Consider the following 24,261-nt stretch of genomic DNA (forward strand, 5'->3'; position numbering starts at 1 on the left):
AGGAAAGGTGACTCTGCTGTGTACAGTATGTCTGTGTTGAATCTGATGATGTACACAAGAGATCATCAGGTGATCATACAAGACAGAGATGATCATAGCTCTTAGTCCATGGCTCACTGCTTTCGCCATCATGATCACTTGGCGTCCAATGTATTCCTTACTTTGTTCTCATGCGGCAGTGTCTTCCTTTCTACGGAGAATTTCCAATCCACATCAGCTCAAAGGATGATTGCATTGATCTTGGATCTTGGTTGATTGATCTGGGTGTCTGTGCGATCGCCGGTGTAGCCGGATAGTTCATCGAGCCCATCATCCCCTACTGTATAGCTACCAAGGCTTGGGCTTTCCTCTTGTAGGGGAGTATTTGCAGCTGACCTGAATTGCGATCAAGAATCTGCTGAAAGTACGAATTCTGCTTTCACTTGGAAAGTTACAGGGCGATCTGGATAACCGTCTTACTCCTGAGGGTCATAGTGATTGACGGGAAAGACAATTTTGCCTCTCAAGAGGTTGAGTGGCCTCGATCGGTTCGGCTTGGAACATTTCATGATTAACCGCAATTTGATCGAAAACACAATCTATGACTATGTTCAACATTTTGCTTGACATTGTCACTGGGTAATAGACCGTTGAGAATGAATGCAAGCTGTACCACTCAAATACGCTGACAAAGGGAATAAAAGAAAGGTGAGTACAATGTATCGGTGAGTGATTCTGTGTGTCACTCCTTTCTTGGAACCTTACAACCTCCCTGAAACAGTGACATCCTTTGAGTGCTCATAGCCGAAGCTGAGAGCCTTCTTCTCTGATTACGAGCTCCTTGTATGAGATGCTTTGCTGGGCCTCTGCGTCGCAGAGCTCCGTATACGCCACCGCTTGTTAAGACTTCGAACTGTTGGTATCAGGGTAAATGAGACATTTTCTCATATCCAACTTCTCCCCAAGCCTGTCTGTCGAGTAGTCGAAGCTTTTCAACAGCTTGCCCTACAATCAGCGTCGTTTCCCGTGTAAGATCGAGAGCTCAGTATGTCTAAGGAACCGCACCCGGATTCTGACGCCCTACTCAAAACTTGTACGGCCATTACAACTCGTACCGGCCAACCCGAAAGATGCTCAAGCAGATTTTCATATAAGCCAGGTGACGAGAAAGATGACCCAATATGTTATCGATGCGTGAGTCATTGAAACCCCATAACCATCATGCACTGAACTGTCAGCAGTACAGTAGAATAGAGCCGCTTATCTGACGCTATAATTTTGCTCGTGATATGCTTCTAGAGGGGAAATTCAGCGTCCATGAGGGAATATGCTAGTAGGCAGACAGGTAAACAAACTTCTCTTTTGAAGGACTGGTTCTGGTTCCAGGCGAACAGACCAAAGAATAAGCGATGGACTCCATTCTGCCGGGAGAAACGAAATGAGAGGATCACTCAGAGCACCGGAACTAACAATCGAGATCACTCAACCGATCAAGAAAGACAACCAGGGATAACAGAGACAGATAATTCACAATTTGATCAAGCGATGGTCTGTGCCTCGTCAGCGTCGGGAAACGAATGGTATGAGGACTTGCCGGAGAATCCAGAGGATTTCGCCAGCCTGGTTGACGCAGCAGCTCAGATGACCGAAACAACTAATTTCTAGGCAAAGGGGATTTCGGTCTTTTCTCATTCGAGGGATTGGTCAATGTCACCATCGCGGGAATGCCCAGTTTACTTTGCAGGTGTTGGTTGAGGGATGATTTTCGATTACAGTTTGACGGTTGTATGTGTCGGCTGTTGACGTCGAAACATTTGCTTTGAGTCTTCAGACACAATTCTGTCAGATGCGTTTCGATACTCGAGTATGGTATTTTTTGCCCTACCGGGATAGGACATTTTTCACAGCTCGTCTCCATACTAAGCAAAGGTTGCGATGGTTGAAGATAGAAATCCTGGATGTGCTATCTTTTCTACTAGGGAGCAGAACTCTCCAGACCCGATCAAAGGATGTTGACCTCGTTCCATTGATCCGCAGAAAAGAGAGAATTCAGTGCACGATACGAGCAATACTACAAAACTCCTATGGATGGATGTCGCATCAGAAACCCAATTCTTGTTTTGTTCACCTTAGCTATCAGTTCGACAGCGCGATAAGAGAACCGATTTCTAGATCGCACAACTCATCATCTGAGCTCGCCTCGACAGCCGATAGTAGCCACAAGATGCCAAATACTGCAAACTTGGACAACCCTTCATGCACTGCTCTCACCCGAAGTAAATTAAGGACTCAACACAAAGATGGGGCACTTAGGACGTGCGGTAAGCCCATCAGGTACCTTCCCGGTGATAGCGGGAATGATCCGATCTGTTATTCATGTGTAAGTCCACCGCTGATAATTCCAGGTGATGAAGCGATGGTCAGCTGACTCGATGTACAGAGAGATAACAAAAGTGCAATGGAAGAGTATGACAGTCGATCTGGTCGAACAGAGACGGATCTACTGAGGGATTGGAAATCTTATCCCAAGGAGGCAAATAAGCCTGAAAGATGGAAGGAATTCTCAAGACGACGGAGAAAAGAGAGGATCAGCATGAAGCGCGATTGTTCTCCCATGTCTGTTCAAGAGACTCATAAGTTGCCCATCCAGTATCCAACTGACTTCCTGAGTCCATTCCTCCAACACTCAGAAATCACTCCAAGTCAAGATAATCCGCCTCAAAACCCTTCCGACGATAGAATCTCATATTACGATCCAGAGGTAGATCAGCAAACGGACACATCGACGTTGTTGAGCGTTGGAGGCCCGCTTACTGGACGTGATCCGGACATGAGTATCCAGCCCAATGCGGATATCGATATTAACTTCCTTCTGGAGTCACCTTCTACGCAGTTAAGTACATCTCCGCAGACCAGATACGAACAAAGCTTTGGGTGTGAAGATCTGTCAAGTGCTAGCCACCAAGACATCATTCTGAACGTAAACCAGATGGGCTCGTCCTATAAGTCTGCATCTCACCGAGCCTGGAGTCAGCCGGAAAATGGATACTCTTTTGAAAATCCATCAGTACAGTCTCAGTGGGAATCATCTTCAATCTATTTTGCCTCGGCTACAGAGGATTGCCCATTGTCCAATCCGCCACTAGCGAGAAATAGTAACCTTCCTGCTCCCATGAATTCAACGGAAGCCATCATGGAGGGTGTTGAGGAATATAGCAACGGTACACAAGAGCTTGAGAGGATGATTCACGAATACTTAGAGGCAAATGATACTGCATCTTCACATTTTTAGGTCATAGGATGTTTTCGCCAATAGCCATACATTTATACTACGACGTCCTTTACTGACAACTGTAGCAGGCAGAACCAGCGCCTCCGATGCGGCCCAATGCATCGTTCCCAATGATGCTAAAATGAGCTCACAAGGGAGGAGGCATATGTGATTGAAATAATTTCCTTTCATCGTGCTCCACCTGGAGAGAGCGGACCCTCAGTCGGAATGAGAGAGTGGCGACTTACACCCACCGACACACCTGAGACTTTCCCAGTCTCTCGGCTAGTTAGTTGTTCAGGCTCCCTGTATTGCAAATAGCTCTATTTATCCATTGCCTGACTGCAACATTACAGATCGTCAAGTCCAAATAACAATCAGAACCCCAAAACGACTTCAAGATGATGGCATTGCAGTCGGACTCTTCATCCAATCAGCTCTTGAGACCTCCTGCTCGGAAGGGCATATGTACCGGTCTAAGCAACAGTAATCTAAGGTCCAATAATAATGTCGAGGGGAGAAGCACATGTGGGAGAGAGTTCACATATCATGTTTGGGACTATGAGGGAGATCCATTATGCTATTATTGTGTAGGTGTATACTCGTGTACTAGGCCTGCACCCTTATCTTCACAACCTCTCCATGTGCTCATTAGGATGGAGAATGACAACTTATGCTGACGATGTTCTAATCGACCGACGGTTTATAGCGGGATAACACGAAAACGATGGAAGAGTATTCATCGAGACCAGAAAACCAGGGAGGATATCGAACGAGGCTGATCCTGCTTTGGGAGGATTATAGAGAGAGGAAACGATCCTTGAATGACCAGAAAAGAGGGAAGAGTCTGAAAGAAAGGAATGATATGGGAACAGCTGGTAAATGGAGTGAATCTCATAGATTGCAACGACGAGAGTGGGAAAAACAGTATGAGCGTGAGGTGCGTCTCGTAAGTGGCATGAATGACTCTCAGCAAATCACCACGAAATCCGTGGCGCATTCGCAAACGGATCAGAAAAATGGGATTTCCTTCGGGACGATGAGACCCAACACTGAGACTTTCGCTGTCGGTTTCGGGGACCCACTTGCCGCCCAGAACTCATCACTGTCAACACACTATACTGAGAATCTATCATGGGAAATAACCAGTGGGCAATCTCACTACACTCAGCCCATCAATCCAGGGATGGAGGCCGGATTTAATGAAATGATGGTTGCTGGCCATTCGCAATCTGATTGTTTTGGGAATCTTCTGCCCAGCGATTGGAGCCTGTTTAACCCTGGGGTATCTAACACAGGTATACTATCAGGATCGTCCATCGACTTCCCGAATCTCAACAGTGATCACGATACATATGGAAATGCCTCTCAAATTGTTGATATGCCTGAGGAGTCCTTTGCTGGATGGCAGGCTAACGATGTCATTGATTTCAGCTTGTTGGACACGCAGTTGGAGCCAGATGCTAATCCAACCCCGCCGGAAGAGCAACAAGGCTACGAAGGTTACCGAAGCTTCAGGTAAAGGATGAATACAGTATCATTTGGACCCTCATAATCTCGTGATTTCATAATTTCACATGAGCAGTTTGTAGGTTCAGAACGATTCGATCAATAGCTAGTCGAGCAGGGTAGCGAGATGAATGATATTGCAATATATTCTGATGGATGAAAATAGATATAAATCCCTATTTCATCTACAATTGATACCCCTCCTTACCATCCACCGTCCTTTCCGCCCCCGGTAGCATACTTATCAGAATTCTTCCACTTACTACCCTTCCTCTTACCGGGCTTCGCCCCTCCGCTCTTTGAATGATGTTTCCTTTCAGTCATCTGTCTTTCCTTCGATACCTGCCTCGCAACAGTCTCTTTAATTACATCAGACCCTTTCTTGGCAGTATCACCAAGTTTCTTAATCTGTACTCTGTCGTGATGTCTTCGAGTATGCCGCTGAGAAGGTATATACGATGTGTAGTCCGTCTGAGCAGGTCCAACCGAATCATCTGAATCATCCGAATCAGATTCTGATAGATCGCTCAAGGAATGTTCAGATCCATGTTCTAATTCGAGATCATCGGGGTCATCGTTACCCAGTGCTTTGTGTAGTCTGATAGCTTCCAGTCGAGCTGACATCTCAGCTTGGAAAGCCGCTTCGTCGAATGGAGCAGAATTATCTTCCTGTGCAACTTCTCTTTCTTCCTCTTCTTCGTCGTCCTCGTCCTCGTCTTCATCTTCGTCCTCGTCATCTTCGTCCTCGTCATCTTCGTCCTCATCATCGCTGGGGGGTAAATCTTGGACTTCCAGCATATACTAGATACATGGGTCAGCCTGAAGTTTCACAACTTCACGAGTTAGATTTCGATATAACTCACGTCTTCCAATTCTCTTTGAAGGGCCCTACCAAAACCACTAGCTTCCACTTCCAAATCTATCCTCAGTCTCTTCTGTGCGGTCTTCGAGCTTTCCGCTTTATTCTCCTCAGCGACCGTGACAACTTGCTCTTCAACATCTTTCGTCTCTGCTTCTTCTTCCTCTTCGTCTTCTTCCGATATAGGGCCAAGTTCTTTATCCTCTTTCTCTTCCTCTTCATCCTCCACTTCCAAAACATCTTTCCAAGTGGGCCAAGATAATCCCTCATACCTGAATCTACGTCGGAAGAAACGTCTTATACAATTAACATCTCTGTTGAAGAAGCTACAGACGCCAAGCGGCTTATCAGCTATACCGATTTATTTCACATGTTATGCAAAACCAAAGCAGCACGTACTATTCCGCATTCTCATGCCTCGTACTGACCATCTGAGGGAAATCAATCACGACTGGTTCACCGGTCTTACGTTGGATCATAATGTTGAATTCGTTGAAATCACCGTGTATCAATCCTGCGTGAGCTAATCTAACGATCAATTCCATCAATTTGGAGTAGAGGTCGGCGGGATCATCGCATTGTTCTATCGCTCGTCTGACGAACATGAAATTCAATCGTCAGTGACCTTTCGACAGAAAATTTGCTCGTTGACCGATTGATGGGGACTGCATGAGACGGTACAACTCACAATGGGTATCCATCTATCAGAGACATCACCACACAATGTCTAGCTTGATCTATGGGCACTGGTACAGGGAAGTCGTGTTGATATAATGCCTATAGAGGTGACCAGTGCGGCGGAAGCGGTGTTCGTCAGTTCGTAGACAAGACTTTGTATACCGCATAGTTTTCGAAATTTACCTTCATAAATGCGAATTCCTTCTGAGCTGACAATCTACTCATATACATCCATGAGGCACTTTTCCTTTTACCTAGATAATCTCTCTTCGATTTGATCGCTCGGAAGGAGATACGACCCAGTCTGAAGTAGAGTATACACAGTATTAGTCCCTTCATGTTTCACATAACGAGTATTGAATATAGGTAATAGCTCAGAACATACCTGTGCATTTTCAAAATTCTCTTTTCACCACTTTCATCGGCCACTATCATAATGTCACTTTCCTTTCCTACACCCACTCTAGTTCCTACTGAATGCACACTTGGTAGTTTCCTTCTTGAGAATGTCCTTAGGGCCAGGTAATCTAATCCTCCGTAAGTTAATCGATATCCATCGTCTGTGACAGAAAAAAAGTTTGGTCAGCCTCTATTCACTCGTGTGATCTATGTATTATATACTAAGTTGGAGGTTCAGACAGCAAGGTAAATATCTGCGAGGGCGAGTATAAACTCACACTTGATATTCTGTGATCGTCCCACTAAATTCCTCTTGGCCAACTCCCCTAAAGCTTTATTCACATTCCCTCCTCTGATTCCTGACAATTCGGCTATGAGGGATGTAGGTACGACCTCATGATTCTTCGAACCTATCTCTACCTGAAACCCACATATATGTCAGCACAATGAGGGACAGTCTTGGCATCTTTCCTATTGAAATTTCTTGATAATGCAATCTCCCACTGTGACGAGACGAGGAGGATGATTGATGGAGATAAAGATTAGATTTTACTCACTGCTGAAAGCACCCTGAATTCATCTGCTGAAATATATCGCAAGTCTGTTGCATCTAACTTCATCTTGTATGTTCCAGTGGTCCATCGGTCGCTGCGTGTGGATGATATTCTTGTTATACATGACCATCATCCAGATCGACAGTTGAACGAACAATGATGGAACTGGACTGGACGGTCATGAAAACAGAAATCTCAAAAATCACGTGATGACCAGATGTCGGAGTTCCGAACATACTCCGCTTGGCACGGGGTCCCCATTTGCTTACCTCGACAACTCTACAACCATATCTCCCTCCATCTCTGCCTCACCCTCTTCCTCTTCCTCTTTCATTAGCTATACAGTTCGCACAAGCAACAATGACAGCAGCGGTCCACAACGGCATACCAAACGGAGTCGCATCAAGCTCAAAGATCGCTTCCTATCTCGCCGATGAAAGTAGGTTCGCCAGCATCGACAAGATCCTCGATAGGAGGGGACCATGGACCGATGAGAGGTTCGAAGGTGGGCAAGGTGTAAGTCAGCTCAGCACGCTATGCAGGAGTCCTAGACAGCTGATATATTCATTCACCAAGACGAAAGACTTCCTGAGAAACCAGAGTAAGATATTGGTAATCGGTGCGGGAGGGCTGGGGTGTGAGATCTTACAGAACCTTGCTTTGAGTAAGTCAACTAACTGTGCAGCCCCATCAAGCTATGGTAGATAAGCTGATGACGTATAATGGCATTAGCTGGATTCAATGATATTCATGTGATTGATATGGATACTATCGATATCTCGAATCTCAATCGTCAATTCTTATTCAGGTGAGCTTTTATCACCATTCTATAATCGAAGTAAGCTCACAAAGCGTGTTCTCACAGGGAATCAGATGTAGGTAAATCGAAAGCTCTCGTGGCTGCCGAGTTCGTCATGAACAGAGTACCGGGCGTGAAAGTTACTCCGTATGTGAACAAATCTCAGCTGATTTTTTCCAGTGCCGACTCATCATGAGGCGATCGTAAGCTGAGTTTATCTGTTCTCAGATATCATGGAAAAATCCAGGATCATCCTTTATCATTCTATGAACAATTCAACATCGTCGTAGCTGGCTTAGACAGTATATCAGCTAGAAGATGGATCAATGCTACTCTCGTACAGATGGCTCAGGAGGATGAAGAGCAATTGAAGCCTTTGATTGATGGCGGTACGGAGGGATTCAAGGGCCAAGCTAGAGTTATATTACCTACTGTCACATCCTGTTATGAATGCTCGGTAAGTCAGCCCCATCCATATCCGGACGGTCGCAAGTATAGCGGCTGATCAATGTTGCTCCACGTCGTGATAGATCGATATGCTCACCCCTCCCACTGCATTCCCTATCTGTACCATCGCCAATACCCCTCGATTACCTGAACATTGTATAGAATGGGCAAGTGTACTAGAATGGCCCAAGGTGCATAAGGGTACGTAGCGTTAAGCTGCCTCCCCCGTACAGCCTGTACATGGCTGAACAGCTGATTTGTCGTATCTAGACAAAAAACTAGATACGGATGATCCCGATCACATAGAATGGTTATACCAACAAGCATCCGCCCGAGCAGCTCAATTCAAGATCGAAGGTGTCACTTGGGCTCTGACTCAGGGTGTGGTCAAGAATATCATCCCTGCTATAGCGAGTACCAATGCCATCATAGCTGGTCAGTCATTCATAGCTAGATTGTAGACGTTCGAAACCTGAGCTGATTTACTATCTAGCTTCATGCTGCAATGAAGCGCTTAAGATAGCTACGGCTTGCGCTCCTTACCTCAACAATTACATGATGGTGAGCTGGCAGTAGATGAGGCTAGCAATCAGCCAGCTGACATGACACTGCTTATGTTTCCAGTATGTCGGCAACGATTCCGTGTATACGTATACTTTCGAACATGAAAAACGACCTGAATGTCCGGTCTGTGGTGGAGAGAGCTTGACTGCCGATGCGGGTAAAGACTGGACTTTGGAGAGGTTTATCGAAAGTCTGACGAATAGACAGGATCTGTGAGTGATTTGAACTTCCGTCAAGTCCTGATACATATGATCTGCGAGATCGCTCTGTATGGACACTTCATTTCCGAAGGCTTGCTACCCCGACTTTCTCGTGGAATATTGAGCTGATCAACGCTAAATCATGTCATAGCCAAATATCCAAACCTTCTTTGTCATATTCGAAAGGCGCACTGTTCTGGCCATCACCTCCAGACGTATACGAAGCTACTAAACCGAATCTCGATAAATTGCTTGTAGATTTGTTAGGGGATGAAGAAGGTATTGTGGTCACCGATCCGGCTTTACCAGTCAGTGTGAATCTGTCTATCAACTATGTATGATTCATTGCATACCATAGATCAGAGGTCTACGGATCATCGCGATGCTAGAAGTAGTAACCACTAGAGTTGTTGTATATATGCATATGTCAATAATATGCCTGGATCGTCATCATCACTTTGGGGATTTAAGGTGCACTCGTAGGTGTTTGCCGCTTTACGTTGTTTTCGTTTCAAAAGTCAAATTCGTCATTCTCACTCGTTCATCTATTCCCTTTCAACTTATTTATACATGTATCCCATCTCGCATTTCTTGAAAGAATACCATCGTTCCCCACCCACAAAAATAGCAACATACCTATACTTACTGCACTATCTTGTTGTTGTGCATACCTTGAATAAATCAGTTTAAGACATCTTGAAACCGCCGATTACCAATATCAACAAACTAAAACCAAATCGCAATATCCAGTTCCCTTTGGTCATCTTCCATCATCAAAGGATCATTCATCCATTTGCCAAATTCTCTCACTCGAATCAGACGAACAGTCTGCTCAAAGCCAAGCTAGTGTAGCTATAGGCAAACTGGTTCCTCAACTTCCACCCAAATCGGGGCCGTCTGCAATCCCATCCACATCTGGACTTATCGGCCCCTCTAATTCCACTTTACGGAGAAGGAACTTAGGTTATAATCCCAATGCAATGAGTACCAGCTCTACATCCGACACCCCCCTCTTCGCGGGAACAGCCACCGAAAGTGGAGAAGCGAGTAGTACGAGGGGGTTGTTTCCTACTCAGAGTGGATCAAGGGGCAATAGTGATGATGATAGGGCAGGTAGTCCGAACGTTTACTATCTGGTTGTGAGTGTGCTTTTGTCGTCTTTCGATTGTTCACTCGGGGTAAAGTGATGGTAAGGACTCAAATGGAGATTCAGTGGAAGGCGATGAGCGGATGTATGATTGTCTGGCATGGGATGATTAGTTCAGTGTGGGAAGATTTTGCCTTACCGCGCATCACCATTTTGTCAATTGCACCTCAGACTCGTCCCGATCCGCCGTTCGTCTTCATGGTGGTACCAAGCATGAATGCATAAGGCAATAAGCTGATTTATCCAACTGCAGTTCCTGGGTATCCTAGTAGTCCTCCTCATTCTCGCGGGATGTCTGGCTTTGAGAGCAGTAAGGATGAGAAGGCGTTATCGAACAGCCACTCAAATTGCTTTAGCAAGAGGCGAACCGATTCCTCAACCGGTCATTGATCCATATTGGCGTCTGGCGGGACTAGCAACCTGGACATCAGAAGGGTTTGACAGATTGGGTAATCTGGAGAGTGAGATGAATAGGCGTAGAGAGAGGGAAAGGGATAAGGAAAAGTTGAAGTTGAAACCTAAGATTTACGACTGCGTGGTCTGGGAAAATGAGAATAGGCTGCAGGATGGGCTGGATAGTGCCGAGGTAAGTGAGATGGATCATGTTGATCTGCGATTGCTGTTCTTGGGAATGTTTGGGAAAAGCATATTTGCTTGAAAACATTTTCGACAAATATCAATTTACCCGACTCAGATGTTCTTATTTGATGATATTATGCTAATCAATGATCATTCAACCGCAGCCAATATCCATCCAATCCCTTCTTCTCTCCTCTCCACCACCTTCCACATCCTCCAACCCACCTGAGGTATCCTCCCCGAGACCACTATTCGGCTTCCGTCAACGATCATCACCTTCACCCTCAGAAGTCCCAGTCCCACAAATCACGCAAGTCAATAGAAACGTATCTGCAGGTGAACCAGTGCAGATGGGAGTAATAATTCAGATGCCTATCCCTCCAGACCAGCAGCACAAGCAGGACCAACAGCGGTATGGCGACGACGAAGAAGAAAGAGTGGGTTGGGAGATGGGTATGGAATTGGGTGTGTGGCAAGGTCAGATACGTAGTGAGGTGAAAGATGTTAGAGACAGTTCGGAAAGTTATCAGGCTTAATCGGTGTGATACTCGGTTCTGTACGTGCTTGATAGGTATGACTGTTTGATTATAGAGAATATGTAGCATATGTGATCTGGTTGGTATAGGATATACAAGATATATGTACAGTATTTCTGATCAGAATATAATACTGATATCAAAATTTTAACGAAGGAAGTAAACTTGAGCGACCATGGATGTGCTACAGCAATCTTAGTGCTAACATCCAGATCTTCATCAAGATTAACTTTCCAACAATGCTTTCAACTCTCTATCCCCGATCTGATAATTCTTACCGGAATTACTAGAAGTAACGCTGGACAAGATCGTAGTATCATGATCCATATAACCCTCAAGGGTATCAGAGCCAGAGCCTGATGAATTTTTCTCAAGTTGCGATCTAGTTGTGTGTTTCTTTCTGTTTTTGACTCTTTGGGTGTTGATCATCTGTTGTGCTCTTCGTTGTTGCATCTTACTCGGGCAAGTGGTTCTGGCTACATAGGAAGGATGCCTGTGTGGATGACCGCTGGTGCTCAGGGTGTTCTCGCCACTTTGTAGAAACTGAGAATCAGGCTGGAGTATCTTCATTAGCAGAATCATTCTCGCCGTCAATCTCATTCTTCGACTCAATATTTGAATGGGATTCTACTTTTGATTCAGAGCCGGTACCAGACTCAGTCCTTCTCATACCCTTGGCTATTCGAGCTTGTTCATCAGATAAAGCGATTATACTTCCCCAATGAGTCTCGATGTAATATCTTGACTTGGACCGATCATATTGAATGGGCAGACTTTCTCCCAATTCTGTTGAAGACGCTTTGTCGAATCGGGGTGAGGACGAGGGTGATCTAGTATCTGTAAACATCATTTCGAGTCGAACTCTGAGTTCTGATGTGGTAGAACGAGTCAATGTATGGAATGCAAATCAGATAAAGAATGTATAGAAAGACAACGGTTCCATTACGGGAATATCAACAACTGCATGATTAGTATGCTTGAGTATTATATCAGTCTTAAGATTGTTCTTAGTCGCACAGTATTCTGAACTTCCGATGCTCAAAGGATGTCCGATCGGAACAGATGATGACTATACTCATGCTCATACATGTACACTACTCTTCCATGACGCTGATCATGGAAACGATCAAAGGACTAGATGGTCTGTAGGGATAATCTATGTGGATCCATAATCGACGATCATGTCATCATCGTGCACCAGGAGTTTAAACTGCATCAAGACCTGTCTCGATGTCCTAATTAGCGAATAAATACAAATTCCAATCCCAATCATCCTTGTTATCTTCCGACGACTCTCCGTAAGTCTTAATAGCATCTTGAATCGATACTCCGTGCTTATCTAAAATATCTTTGATCACCCCAACTAACGCCCTCTTCTTTCGGATGACCATTGCTTCTTTCGTACCTTCAATCACTTTCAAGTCGTCTTCACTGGGGAAAGTGGGGTGTTCGACCGCTCTCATCCATGCATCGGCCTTGGGAGCGGTGAGAGTCATCTTGGTATTTGCTCGAATGGTGGATGAGAATCTGGATGTATATGTGAATACACCCTTTTGGGAATCATATTCCAAACTCCGTATTGGATATTCATCCATACCCTCTGAGGAGGGAAGGAATGTTGATGATGAGGGTAAAAACCCTTGTGAGTTTCCAAGACGGTTTTGCATCTTAGATGGAACAGGTCTGTATTTGAGGAATCTCGTGTCTCCGATAAGCTCACTGGATTTGGAGTATGATACTGGTAAAGTTCCTGTACTGTTGCTATCGATTCGGGAGGCGGAGTCTTGTCTGGTAGGTGAGGGTGAAGAAGGGGTGCCAGTCGATGTAGCAGGAGGGGTCAAGTTAGGGTGAGTCATATCGAGTCAGTAAGTTATTGTAGAGAAGATTTGGAGAAGATAGAAGGAGACGCTCAGTATACATCGATGTTTTATACCATATATACCAAAGCATTCCATTCCATCCATACTGTCCCTGGTGGCAAAGTGCAAAGAGTGCAGAAGAAAAGGAGGTAATCTTGACTAGTCGTGCTTTGAAATATCCCACAATTGTTCTACCAGACGACCATCTTCGCTTACTTATGCTTCAACTATGTGGGTCTGGGCCTTATTTACGCTACTGAGGAAGAGCGGAGTATTTCTCACATATCATAACACAGCATATAACATCTTTTGACATGAGATTTGTCACAAGTTGTATCACCACCTGAACAGAGGACAGGGGAGAGTGGAGGGTGGTTAGCACCCTTTTAACCGGTGATCATTCCAGCTACGTAACTCATCAACACTTAACACATGACCACACACTTAGTCACGACACATGCACCCTAACATACAACTACAAATACATGCACCATGATAGGTCAATATGAGGATATGGATCCTACCTCATCTATCGCCTACCGACAGCCTGCAGATTTGTATCCAATATGAGCCCTTTCGACTTATCTTGTATAGGTTCAGAGCTAGATACAGCCAGACGATCTCGTGCCATTCCAACCTCAACTAGTCCTACTCCTACCCCGACAGCAGATCGACCATTGCCTGCGCTATCATCTTCAGTAGAATCGGACACTTCTACTATACTAGAGGATATACCATCTGAGGATGAGGCGGTAGTATCCAAGTACGATGATCAGATTTTGAACAAGAAGAAGGAAAAGGAGACGAACCACGAACGACCTTATCCTTTATGTCTCCTTTGTCTTGATAGACCGCCTTCTGCTGTATTATTACCTTGTAAGTCTATCTCGACTCATTACATCTATCTTATACCAAAAGAAAGCAGACATGATGACACCCAAGCGGTTATCCCCAAGCTAACACACACTTAAAGGCTGTCATCTGAATCTATGCTACATCTGTGCTCCCCTCCTAATCCATCGATCTACCAAAATCAAGTGTTCTACTCCACCTATAACTCTATCATCCAACGATCTTTTGCCTGCAGACATATCTGAACGACAGATAGAATCGGAGACAGTGACTGAGACGGACTGCTCAAGGATCCCTTATAATCAGATTCTCTATCGAGCTACGTTGAATCATCCGAAATCTCGGAAATTGGGGTCAGGAGGGTATAGACCTCCGGTAGAGAATCATCCAGGAGGGGAATATACGGCTGAAGGGATTTTACAATCCCAGCAAGACCTAGGGAAGGAAGAGAGTGTAGTTCAAGGTGGTAGGATTGTCATGAGCGATACTTGGAATGGTATAGGACGACAGATAGGTGGGGTAGATGAGGGTTCAAAATGTTTGGTATGCCGAGCTGGAGTCAAAGGTTGGTTGAGGGTTTATACTGGCTAGAAGCGACAAGGTGGTACTCATGCCGTGGACGTCAACCCCCTCAATAGCTTTTGTATTCTACTGTCGTAGTTGGATTTCGTGTTTGTATTTGTATCTGTGAGATATTACTGTACGAGTATTGTACAATCAGCATTTGTTGGTATCTCTATCTGACCGTTTGTAAGATATATATATACAGCCAACAATTGTAAATTGGAAATATTGTACATATGCATGTATGATGATATAGTGAATGCACAAAGTACTTCTTTTGAGGAGATAAGATAATATTGGTATAAGGAAATGATTAAGAGTTGAAAACAGTATAAGTAACTTCATTACCTGACCACATCGACATGATACCTTCTCCACCTTGTATATATCCAGATTTCAACCCTCGCGCTATCGTCCTCTGAGTATGACAATCTCATTCGACCTTTCACTTAGATGATGATCTTGTTCTTATTACCTTTCTTCTCACTGTCCTTATGACTACATCAATCGCAGAAAATTGAGATCAGTAAACGGTCATCCTGAAATGATTCACACAAATGAGCTTAGCTTACCTCTCAAACATGATTTCAGTCTGGAATCCGCCAGTGACCAGTTTCTGATCGAGCTCATATCCCAATACAGAAACTTTGAAGTGTTTACCGATGGTGAGAATCCGAGCCATCAGAGGGTCAGAGTCGGTAAGGGCTGTGTCGGGTGCGGATCGGGTCCAGATTGAGATACGGTAGCTGTGGAATATGAAGTGATACGACGGATAGGAAGTAATGGACGGAAAGGAGTGTCAATGGATAATTGGAAAAAAATAAGACAAGGTATAAGCATGATCCATATAATCGTTCGACCTATGTTGATCCAACGCAACATCACTCACAAAGCAGGTCTCGAAGAGACAATCACACCGGTCACCAAGTCCGATTGAGTTGGAGCGGGAGCTTCTTTGTCGTTTGGTCCAGGAAGGGGGGTTTCGAAAGTCTCACCGATGGCAGCGAGCATCTACAAATATTCCAATACCATGACGGTTACCATCATTTAGCGCGACTGTTCATGGACAGAGTGCAACACATCTGAAAAATAGATAGCAATCACTCACGGTATAAAGCCACATCTTATCAATCGCACCTTTACTCTTTTCTTTAGGCACTTGAATCGACCATTTACCACCGTTCTTGTTCTTTGGGTCTTCCCACGCAGGCATGATACCGTCCTAACACACAGAATTATCAGCTCACAGTCCCTTATCGAGTAATCGTATTGTGATGCATGACTCACTTTGAACAAGTAGTAGTTGGCTTTACCAGGTAGTTGCGAAGGTGGGATGATGTTGTTGTATAACCCCCAGAATTCTTCGACGGAATCGAATGCAACTACTTTTCGGATATCTTCCATCCACCCCCCTAAAAATCATTGAAAACCAGGTATTAGCGATTCAGCCTTTAATGCTAAAAAAAGATTAAGGCTACGGTCGTTGGATTTGAACCGCAAAAGCCAAGTCAAAATGGATATACCAACTCACCATGTGTTCCTGAGGGAGTCGCTGGTGTGGATGAAGGTGTCTTGGGTAAGAGTTTTGATTGTGGTGAGTCGAAGAATAACGTCCAGGTGGAGTAGAGGGGGTGCTACCAGGCGGGTCGATAACGTGTGTCAGTAGATGTACAAGATAACAGATGGATGATAACAGCGCTTCGCCCTCGTGGATCATTTGTCATTCCATAATGAATATGTCGCCCTCCATACCACTGCCTGCTACATCATACTCGCCCCCGTCCATTTGTGTTAGATGAAAATCATTACTCACCTTGACATTGAATCGACTGGCATCGTCAAAGACAGTCTTCACCTTCCCATCATCCTGTTCTTGATCATCTTCATCTCTGATCTCACCATCTTCAAGTTCCTGGCTGTCATCTGGTTTGGGCGATGAAGAGGATGAGATGGAAGCCGCCGCGAGAGCATCGGCAAGGGCATTGGCGTTGGCTGTGGAAGCTTGCGGGGGAAGGGTGGCGGCGGACATGGTGTGATTGGGTTTTAGAGATATATCTAATTTGCTGAGAGTCTAGTCTAAGCCTAGTATATATTTATGGAGTTGTCGGATGGTCGTGTGGGACTCGGTCGATTGATATCCGATGATTTCCCAAGTTGTTGTAGAGAAGGGAACGGTAGATGTCTTAGTAATGTTCTTCGTGGTTGGTTTCGGGACACGGAGATGTCTTTTTTTTCGTTGATGCGGGTCTGTCCCTTTTCGGTTCGGAATCTGATTGATTGTTCGTTCTACTTATTCGACCAGCGGTCTGCTTGAGTCCTGCTGGTATATATAGAGAACAAAGATGGATTCGGGTTGATGTTTGTACACGATTGCGTATAGGTTGATGATGAACAAAGGATTACGAGTAGATATAGCCCATCGTCGTTTCCCCGTTGTTCGAAAAGATGAAATCCAGGGTTTTCACTCTTGCGGGTGCATGTCACGTGATCACTCCTCACCACACCCAAGGATGGCCGACGATAACACGATACTCTATATCTACAACCTTGTGTTCAGCATCATACTTCACTCACACACACACGCAAGCAAGCAACATGTCATCCTCGCCCATACCGCGAAGGCACTCCGAGATGCCCTCTCGATCGACGCCTCCCCGGAGGATCAGCACCTTCACCGATTCTGGCGGGGGGACACCAGGGGAAATGAGGAGAGGAAGTAGTGCAATTGGCGCTGCGAGTGCTGAACAACGTAAAGCAAGGAGAGAACAATTTAGGAATTTCTACGGTATCAAGGAAGGTCCCGGTTCAGGTCAGACTGTTGACTCGCCTGTGGATCCTGCAAACGGGAATCCATTGGATATAGGTTAGTCAAAATTCCCTTGCACCCCTCCGATCAGTAAGAAAGCTGATAACACATCGCAGATTCCACTTCGTTCAACCCTTCTGCATATTATGAAGATCTGATATCGAAGAGTAATCTAAAGAAATTGATGGAGAAAGCTTCTATCTTGAATTCAGGTGAGCCCATTTCTCAGCTTTCTTATAGTAATATGGATAGCTGATATGACACGTGAGATGATCAGATATAGGTAATTTAGAAGGATCTAGACATAGTTTAGTATACAATCATCATCATCAGGTAAACTTCTATACCACCTACATCAATATACAACTCAAACCAATTTACTGATATAATATTTAATGTACCCTATTATGATGCGTACAATAGCTGTTCTCAGCTGGAGATACGATATCAAAATTGAATTCCCGTACACCCCAACTCTTATCCATCGTTGGCGAATTGCAGGAATCTTTCTCCAAGATTGAACAATTGATAGACTCGATATCTATCAACGATATCAAAGTCCCCCAAGAGGATATACCAACACCAAACAACGATGAGAGTGGGCTGATTTTGGAGAGTTTGAGGAATGGGAAGAGGAGATTGGAATTGATGATACTGGCGAAAGGTAAGCTTGACACAATGTACTTACTGGAATAGCGTACAAAGGCAGAAGCTGATGCATATACATTTGTGCGTGTAGGATCGCCAGAAAAGATACGGTCAACCCATGACGAGTTGGTGCGAGAAGTCAAAGATACGGATACAGATGGAAGTATCAATAATAATCGAGAGATTCAAGCTATCTTAGAAGAGATAGAAAAAGTGGTACAAAGTTACCTCAGAGACAAAGATCAGGCTACAACGTGAAGAATACACTTGATGTTAGACCTAAATGAAAGTAACAGATTCAATCATTGTAAGTACCTTTATGTTTGGCATCATTCCGCCTTGTTTTCTTAAGCATTCAAATTACCTCTCATCCCGATCGTTGTAGAATGGAAAATTCATTACTTTGGCTAGAACCGTATTGCATGCTGATGGAATGCTCATTCATAGATTGGATATCCAAAATCAGATAAAGCCATGTTGTATATTACCTTGCATAGGATGTTGATAATGACATAACGATTGATAAGACGTAATGGATATCATTGTATGAAATACCATGCAAATAGTTGAACTAACACGACCGTCATAAGTCTTCTGTAGTCCATATGATCTCTTAAGCATCTCTGCCGTAAAATTCTTTCAACCTCTTCATTGCGATCTACACAGCATCATGATATATCAGCTAAACCTCTCTTTATTATGGATCACGGGTGTAATACAGCTGTGAGAGAGCGATCACTCACCTCATAACTTTCTTTATAATCGCTCAGATCATCTTCTTTCACTTTCACTTTCCTAATCGCTTTGAGATGTCCAGCGGTATTCATCATCCCTTTGAAATGCAGAGCCTGTATGATAATTCACCATTATCAGTCTTGAGGTCTGACATAGTATGCCCATGAAATAAAAGAAATGATTGAAACAGTCTCGCTTACCTCCTGTTTCTCTACCAACGTCCAGGCAGTTCCTTCCCTTCCTGCTCTGGCTGTTCGACCGACTCTGTGGACGTATTTCCTCATATCCAATGGTACATCATACGATATCACGTTGGAGACCGACGGCAAATCCATACCTCGAGCGATAAGATCGGAGCAAACGAGTCTATGATGAACCATAACTCAATCAGTAAATGTCGAATGAATTGAGAAAGGGGATAAATATGTCGAGTATAGTTAATATGATCTCATAGCTGAACTTACAGATTAATCTTCCCTTCACTAAAATCACTTAATATCCTCTTCCTTTCCGAACTCTTCAGTTCACCCGTATACCCCTTGACAACAACCTTCTTCCCACCTGATATAAACGCATCGTTGAAGAATTGTAACAAATTCAATAACCTCTGAGAACTCTCAACGGACTTGGTAAATATCAGACCATTCGATATACTGAATTCCGTCGAGTAGATCAAGTGGATGAGGTTGAGTGGTTTTAGCGCAGAAGGAAGGATCAACATTTTCTCAGACAGGGTAGAAGGGAAAGAGAATGTTTCGCCTATGTTATATGGTATAGAGGGAAGGTTGGTAGATTGGATGATATAGTATTTGGGTGATGTCAACGAGAGAGCAGCGACTTTTGAGGGATCTCGAGTGAGAGTAGCGGAGAACAATAGTTTTTGACACTGCGTTGATTGTGAAAATAGATGGTCAGTTGATTTGCTCTTCATCATGATGCTGTGCTCCGCCGTGGATTGGTGGACAGGACAGGATATTTGGTTTTGTCCCAAGAGGATTCTTCACTCACGGTCACAGGCGGACGTTCATTCCATTCTTCTTTCCTATCTATCAACCCCAACCCTTCCATCCACGAAGGAGCGACTTTGTCCCAAGGCTGCACTACAAAGCCTTCAGGCAGTGATCTAGGTGGATCAGGTGGATTGATATATGATAATACCTGGGATAACCAATTTTGGAACGATTGATTCAACAATCTATCCGCTTCGTCTATTATCTATCACAAGCCAAATTGATGTAATCAGCTTTGTTTGGTTCTCTGGTTGATGGTTGTATAGTTGGTGAGAGTGGTATTGAGAACGAGAGGAGGAAAAAGACCTACTAAGAATCGTAGATGCTGTAAAGTGAAATTGGGTGTAGATGTTAAATGATCTATCAATCTACCTGGAGTGGCAATTAGGACATCCAACTTGGATGATCCGCCTAACAATCTATTCACACATATACATACAGGTCAGCTAGTTGATAGTGTTTTTGGGTGATGCTTGAGGTATTTTGACTATACTTACGGAGTTTCCATATCGGTAACTAATTGAGATTGTTCCTGTGTGAACGAATGTTGACCTGTGACCGAGCCAATCTACGGTGAAGACAAAAACAAGCACAAAAGAGTCAGTCACCTTTTCCCCTCTAGTGATATACGCTTGACAATCCCCCCATCTTATCGTACTGGTTGTCCGACGTTATTTAGGAGATGCGACTCACATTCAGTCCCGTCCCTTTCGCAAGCACCTCTAAAGTTTCCCTAACTTGAATCACCAAATCTCTAGTCGGAAGCACTATCAACGCTCTCAACCTCGTCGTTATCCTTTGTGAGAGGATCTCGATGATAGGTATAGCATAAGCGAGAGTTTTACCTGATCCAGTAGGAGCGGAGATCAGATAATCGTGCAGTCGATCGTATGGAAGTGGGTTGAGGCGCAGAGAGAGCAGTTGAGGGAGGATGGCAGCTTGGACTGTTGCATGTGTATATTGGATGTCAGCGATTGACGAGAAAGAACATCGCAAGAATGAGTAGAGATAAAGCACGATCAATATACGACTAGGAACATTACTGATATGATTATACCATCCTGAGATCCACATAGGGAAAACCCTATGATAGTCACTCACCAGCAAACAGATCTTCCACTCCTGTATCTCTCAACTTCCCTTTCATCCTCTCACTTATCGTCTTAACCTCTTTCACCTCCCCCAAGACAGTCTTAACAGGTGCTTCTAGGTCATCCAGTCCTATGCGAAGGGACTGGTCAATGAATTCTGCATCTTCCAGACCAGATGGTAAACCCTGTTTCGCCAGTATCTCAGGTGCTGGGGCGGGTGCGGAACGAGGTAATGGGAAGGCCTCGAGGGGTTCGGGAGAAGCCTGTTTGTCCGCTTGATCTTCTTCTTCTCCTTCTTCTTCAACATCAGATCCTACTTCGTTGTCATCCTGTTTCACTACTGCTGGTTGACTATCTTGGTCCATAGGTACATCCTCTTGTCCATCTCGCGGCTCTTCAGCTAGTATTGTCTCCGGTAAAGCAGCTGAATTCGTAGCGCTAAGCTTAGCTTCCCTCTCTAGCTTTCTTTTCTCTTTCCTTTCCCTCTTTTCCCTCTTCTCTCGTTTCTCACGCTTTCTCCTTTCCTTCTCACTTTCGCCATTTATCGTTCCATCTACCTTTTCTTCTCCATCACTTCCTTCGTCCTTCTGCGTTTTCTGCTTTTCCTCTGCACCCTCGGCCAAGTTTGTCACAACGTTACCAGCTGTAGACTTCTTCAGCGCTTCCAACACTGGATCAGGTTTCCATTCCTTCTTATTCGTCTTGGGTGCGGAAGCTTTCTTCGCTTTTTCGATTTTCCTCCTTTTCTTCAGTTTCTTCTTCTCTCGATTTTTCTGAGCCTCACTCTAGATTATTTAGCATAACATGTCAGCTGCTTTTCACTGTTAAAAGCTCGGACGGACGGAATTGATGTTGGACATACCTTACTCTTCCTTACTTCCACTGGTACGGCGTTCAAAGCTAATCTATCGGGATGTATAGATGGTCCTGCCGAATAGGGAGTAGAGGGTCCGGCTTCAGGTTGAGCATGAGGATGATCATCAAAGGTAACGTGATTTGAAGACATCTTGAACAGTTATGATTTCTTATCCAGGATATCGGTTCGAGTGATTGCGATAAATGCTGAGGATCCTACCGGCTGGTGCTACCACCTACTGCTTCTCGCCAACTGATATAGTGAATGCAGTACTCTTGCTTGCACTTGCTTTGTCCCATAATAACAAGAAGTAAATCTCGAGCAAATCCAAAATAATCGAAAGACAGCTCATGACAACCGTGGAAATTTATTCTGATTATCTTCAGGCACGCATACATGTTGTCGATCGGCGATCACCGAAAATACGTACCCAAGTGATGTGATGTTTGTTGACAACGAAAGCGATATGAACGCCAGTCCGCTCTTCAATTAAGGTGTATATATCACCACACTGTTTATAAAAGAGCAGCAAGATGCCCTGGTTGATGAAAGCCGAGCCCGATTCGAGGATAGTCAAGGGCAAAGATGTAAAGGTGGGTTTAATACGATTTACAACCATACACCAAATTATGTCAGCTGATATCAAGTGATTGGCCAGTTCTCGGTAGATGATTTTGAGAAGATAGGGTGGGTCAGGATCAGCTGCATATCCGTTTTTACCTCTGGATTGACCAGCTGATCATACTACCTGATGATCAGAACTTCACCATGGGACGGTAAGTGAGCACCAAATATCAGATATCTCATCCAGCCAAGGTGATTTACGCTGAAATCTGATGATAGGAGTAAGGAATCACGAAGCGAAGAAGATCATGAAAGAGCGTATGAAATTAGGTGATCAGGTAAATTTATTCACTAGATTCCGATCTCTCATCGTTGTCTGATAGATGATCACAGTCACTGACATCTGGATTAGGTACTGTTCTACCATAGTAATTGTAAAGTCCCAGGTCAGCTTTATTTCTCCGTCCTCCGGGATCGAAGTAGAAGTCCCATGCTGACAAAGATCTTGCGTGATTAGGGGTGTTCGCAATTGCAGAAATAGCCAAGGAAGGATATCCAGACTGTCAGTCTCGCTCGACTCATCCATCTAATCAGTTATCGAAAGCGATGTGTATGGCTCAGCTCAGCTGATTGAGTCTGATTCGAATTTGGATATTTAGATACAGCTTGGGATCCGTATGTTCCAAATGGACTCAGCTCACTCCAAAGTGACATTGTTAGCTGATGATCCTGCTGTGTGAATTAGTAAACATCCTTATCATGATCCTAAATCGAAGGAAGATGATCCAACATGGTATATGGTAAGTGATCTGGTACTGCTTATCGTCTCAATACGGTAAACACGCCAAGTATCTGGATCATTGGTCTTTTCGTGATGACATAGTCATCCTTGTTCTAACATGGTTTGCAAATCGAACCGTAGGTAGACGTAAAGTTCATACGTCGTCTCGCTCATCCACCAACACTACAACTAATCAAACATCTCGCTTCTTTATCATCTTCAAATTTACCAAAGGAGATATCGTATATAGGTAAAGATGGATTAGAAGCCATACGGTCGATGCAACTCGTCAATCGAGGGAGGTTGAGTGAGTCCTCTTGCATTTTCACTCGTCTCCTCTCAACCAACCCAAGCTGGTCGAATCTGACTGTTTGTTCCCCTGCTCATTCGGGTCGGGTGAGTAGGTGTTCAGCCCGTCGAACAACTCGCTTTTGATAGTATAGTCAAACTGGGAGAGCAAGGAGGATGGGATGATCTGGTTGATCAGAAACAAAAAGGAAAATCGAAGACCACTTCGGTATCATCAACGCCGACCACGAAGAAAAGCAAAGGTGATGAAGCGGCGGTTGAAAAGCCGATTTCGATTGCGAAAACGGAGCCAACGAAGGAAGAAACACCAGCGTCAGCGTCAGCGACCAAAAGGTCGGAACCTTCGAGTATGAAAGGTGCTAAGCAGAAGGATCCGCCTCTAAGTGATAGTAAAGGGGAAAGAAGAAGTAAGAGGATAAAAGTGAATTGATATGTATTTTCAAATTTCCCAATATGTCATGTTGCCTTTATATATACGTAGATTGATCGGTACTAGTACAAAGGTTGAGTATGAATCAGATACACTTATGCTCTTGGACACTACAGTACAGATATCGATCAATTTGATGAACAGTAAGGGACACCTGTTTCACTTCACTGAAGTGCAAATCTGCACAAAACACAATCAATTGCATTAATTCATTACTCGTCAAGTTCTACTTTCA

General features: G+C 44.2%; 14 protein-coding genes across 14 annotated transcripts; 8 read left to right on the forward strand and 6 right to left on the reverse strand.

Moving 5' to 3' along the window:
* Positions 1-1,026: 1,026 nt before the first annotated feature.
* Positions 1,027-1,644, forward strand: L199_001714 (uncharacterized protein; the record flags this gene model as incomplete). Its single annotated transcript, XM_064887467.1, has 2 exons — positions 1,027-1,173; positions 1,279-1,644. 2 exons carry the CDS (start codon positions 1,027-1,029, stop codon positions 1,642-1,644), a joined length of 513 nt encoding a protein of 170 aa, XP_064743539.1.
* Positions 1,645-2,203: 559 nt separating this feature from the next.
* On the forward strand, positions 2,204-3,271 carry L199_001715 (uncharacterized protein; the record flags this gene model as incomplete). The annotated part of the gene is made up of 2 exons (XM_064887468.1): positions 2,204-2,359; positions 2,420-3,271. 2 exons carry the CDS (start codon positions 2,204-2,206, stop codon positions 3,269-3,271), a joined length of 1,008 nt encoding a protein of 335 aa, XP_064743540.1.
* A 706-nt stretch (positions 3,272-3,977) lies between these two features.
* On the forward strand, positions 3,978-4,772 carry L199_001716 (uncharacterized protein; the record flags this gene model as incomplete). The annotated part of the gene is made up of 1 exon (XM_064887469.1): positions 3,978-4,772. The coding sequence occupies one exon, from the start codon at positions 3,978-3,980 to the stop codon at positions 4,770-4,772; it is 795 nt and encodes a 264-aa protein (XP_064743541.1).
* Positions 4,773-4,963: 191 nt separating this feature from the next.
* L199_001717 (uncharacterized protein) lies at positions 4,964-7,315 on the reverse strand (the record flags this gene model as incomplete). Its single annotated transcript, XM_064887470.1, has 9 exons — positions 4,964-5,560; positions 5,623-5,694; positions 5,743-5,944; positions 6,018-6,212; positions 6,307-6,395; positions 6,480-6,600; positions 6,682-6,856; positions 6,974-7,115; positions 7,253-7,315. 9 exons carry the CDS (start codon positions 7,313-7,315, stop codon positions 4,964-4,966), a joined length of 1,656 nt encoding a protein of 551 aa, XP_064743542.1.
* Positions 7,316-7,609: 294 nt separating this feature from the next.
* On the forward strand, positions 7,610-9,600 carry L199_001718 (uncharacterized protein; the record flags this gene model as incomplete). Its single annotated transcript, XM_064887471.1, has 10 exons — positions 7,610-7,765; positions 7,826-7,913; positions 7,982-8,057; positions 8,115-8,195; positions 8,277-8,505; positions 8,579-8,696; positions 8,766-8,930; positions 8,989-9,056; positions 9,120-9,271; positions 9,411-9,600. 10 exons carry the CDS (start codon positions 7,610-7,612, stop codon positions 9,598-9,600), a joined length of 1,323 nt encoding a protein of 440 aa, XP_064743543.1.
* A 639-nt stretch (positions 9,601-10,239) lies between these two features.
* Positions 10,240-11,521, forward strand: L199_001719 (uncharacterized protein; the record flags this gene model as incomplete). Its single annotated transcript, XM_064887472.1, has 3 exons — positions 10,240-10,398; positions 10,660-10,992; positions 11,150-11,521. The coding sequence occupies 3 exons, from the start codon at positions 10,240-10,242 to the stop codon at positions 11,519-11,521; spliced, it is 864 nt and encodes a 287-aa protein (XP_064743544.1).
* A 225-nt stretch (positions 11,522-11,746) lies between these two features.
* Positions 11,747-11,950, reverse strand: L199_001720 (uncharacterized protein; the record flags this gene model as incomplete). Its single annotated transcript, XM_064887473.1, has 1 exon — positions 11,747-11,950. One exon carries the CDS (start codon positions 11,948-11,950, stop codon positions 11,747-11,749), a length of 204 nt encoding a protein of 67 aa, XP_064743545.1.
* Positions 11,951-12,071: 121 nt separating this feature from the next.
* L199_001721 (uncharacterized protein) lies at positions 12,072-12,371 on the reverse strand (the record flags this gene model as incomplete). The annotated part of the gene is made up of 1 exon (XM_064887474.1): positions 12,072-12,371. One exon carries the CDS (start codon positions 12,369-12,371, stop codon positions 12,072-12,074), a length of 300 nt encoding a protein of 99 aa, XP_064743546.1.
* Positions 12,372-12,756: 385 nt separating this feature from the next.
* Positions 12,757-13,377, reverse strand: L199_001722 (uncharacterized protein; the record flags this gene model as incomplete). Its single annotated transcript, XM_064887475.1, has 1 exon — positions 12,757-13,377. One exon carries the CDS (start codon positions 13,375-13,377, stop codon positions 12,757-12,759), a length of 621 nt encoding a protein of 206 aa, XP_064743547.1.
* Positions 13,378-13,946: 569 nt separating this feature from the next.
* L199_001723 (uncharacterized protein) lies at positions 13,947-14,823 on the forward strand (the record flags this gene model as incomplete). Its single annotated transcript, XM_064887476.1, has 2 exons — positions 13,947-14,256; positions 14,354-14,823. 2 exons carry the CDS (start codon positions 13,947-13,949, stop codon positions 14,821-14,823), a joined length of 780 nt encoding a protein of 259 aa, XP_064743548.1.
* A 422-nt stretch (positions 14,824-15,245) lies between these two features.
* Positions 15,246-16,825, reverse strand: L199_001724 (uncharacterized protein; the record flags this gene model as incomplete). Its single annotated transcript, XM_064887477.1, has 7 exons — positions 15,246-15,294; positions 15,369-15,542; positions 15,686-15,807; positions 15,905-16,018; positions 16,084-16,208; positions 16,328-16,430; positions 16,610-16,825. The coding sequence occupies 7 exons, from the start codon at positions 16,823-16,825 to the stop codon at positions 15,246-15,248; spliced, it is 903 nt and encodes a 300-aa protein (XP_064743549.1).
* A 566-nt stretch (positions 16,826-17,391) lies between these two features.
* On the forward strand, positions 17,392-18,508 carry L199_001725 (uncharacterized protein; the record flags this gene model as incomplete). The annotated part of the gene is made up of 5 exons (XM_064887478.1): positions 17,392-17,659; positions 17,719-17,814; positions 17,880-17,935; positions 18,026-18,266; positions 18,342-18,508. 5 exons carry the CDS (start codon positions 17,392-17,394, stop codon positions 18,506-18,508), a joined length of 828 nt encoding a protein of 275 aa, XP_064743550.1.
* A 355-nt stretch (positions 18,509-18,863) lies between these two features.
* Positions 18,864-22,092, reverse strand: L199_001726 (uncharacterized protein; the record flags this gene model as incomplete). The annotated part of the gene is made up of 10 exons (XM_064887479.1): positions 18,864-18,908; positions 18,994-19,098; positions 19,186-19,351; positions 19,450-19,871; positions 19,994-20,200; positions 20,306-20,414; positions 20,493-20,563; positions 20,689-20,939; positions 21,097-21,871; positions 21,949-22,092. 10 exons carry the CDS (start codon positions 22,090-22,092, stop codon positions 18,864-18,866), a joined length of 2,295 nt encoding a protein of 764 aa, XP_064743551.1.
* Positions 22,093-22,475: 383 nt separating this feature from the next.
* L199_001727 (uncharacterized protein) lies at positions 22,476-24,026 on the forward strand (the record flags this gene model as incomplete). The annotated part of the gene is made up of 10 exons (XM_064887480.1): positions 22,476-22,535; positions 22,601-22,629; positions 22,702-22,718; positions 22,786-22,844; positions 22,919-22,952; positions 23,024-23,068; positions 23,166-23,181; positions 23,252-23,306; positions 23,429-23,594; positions 23,692-24,026. 10 exons carry the CDS (start codon positions 22,476-22,478, stop codon positions 24,024-24,026), a joined length of 816 nt encoding a protein of 271 aa, XP_064743552.1.
* Between the last annotated feature and the right edge of the window lie 235 nt (positions 24,027-24,261).

Source organism: Kwoniella botswanensis, chromosome 1 (genome assembly GCF_036426115.1).
Source record: "Kwoniella botswanensis chromosome 1, complete sequence".
Classification (NCBI taxonomy): Eukaryota; Fungi; Basidiomycota; class Tremellomycetes; order Tremellales; family Cryptococcaceae; genus Kwoniella; species Kwoniella botswanensis.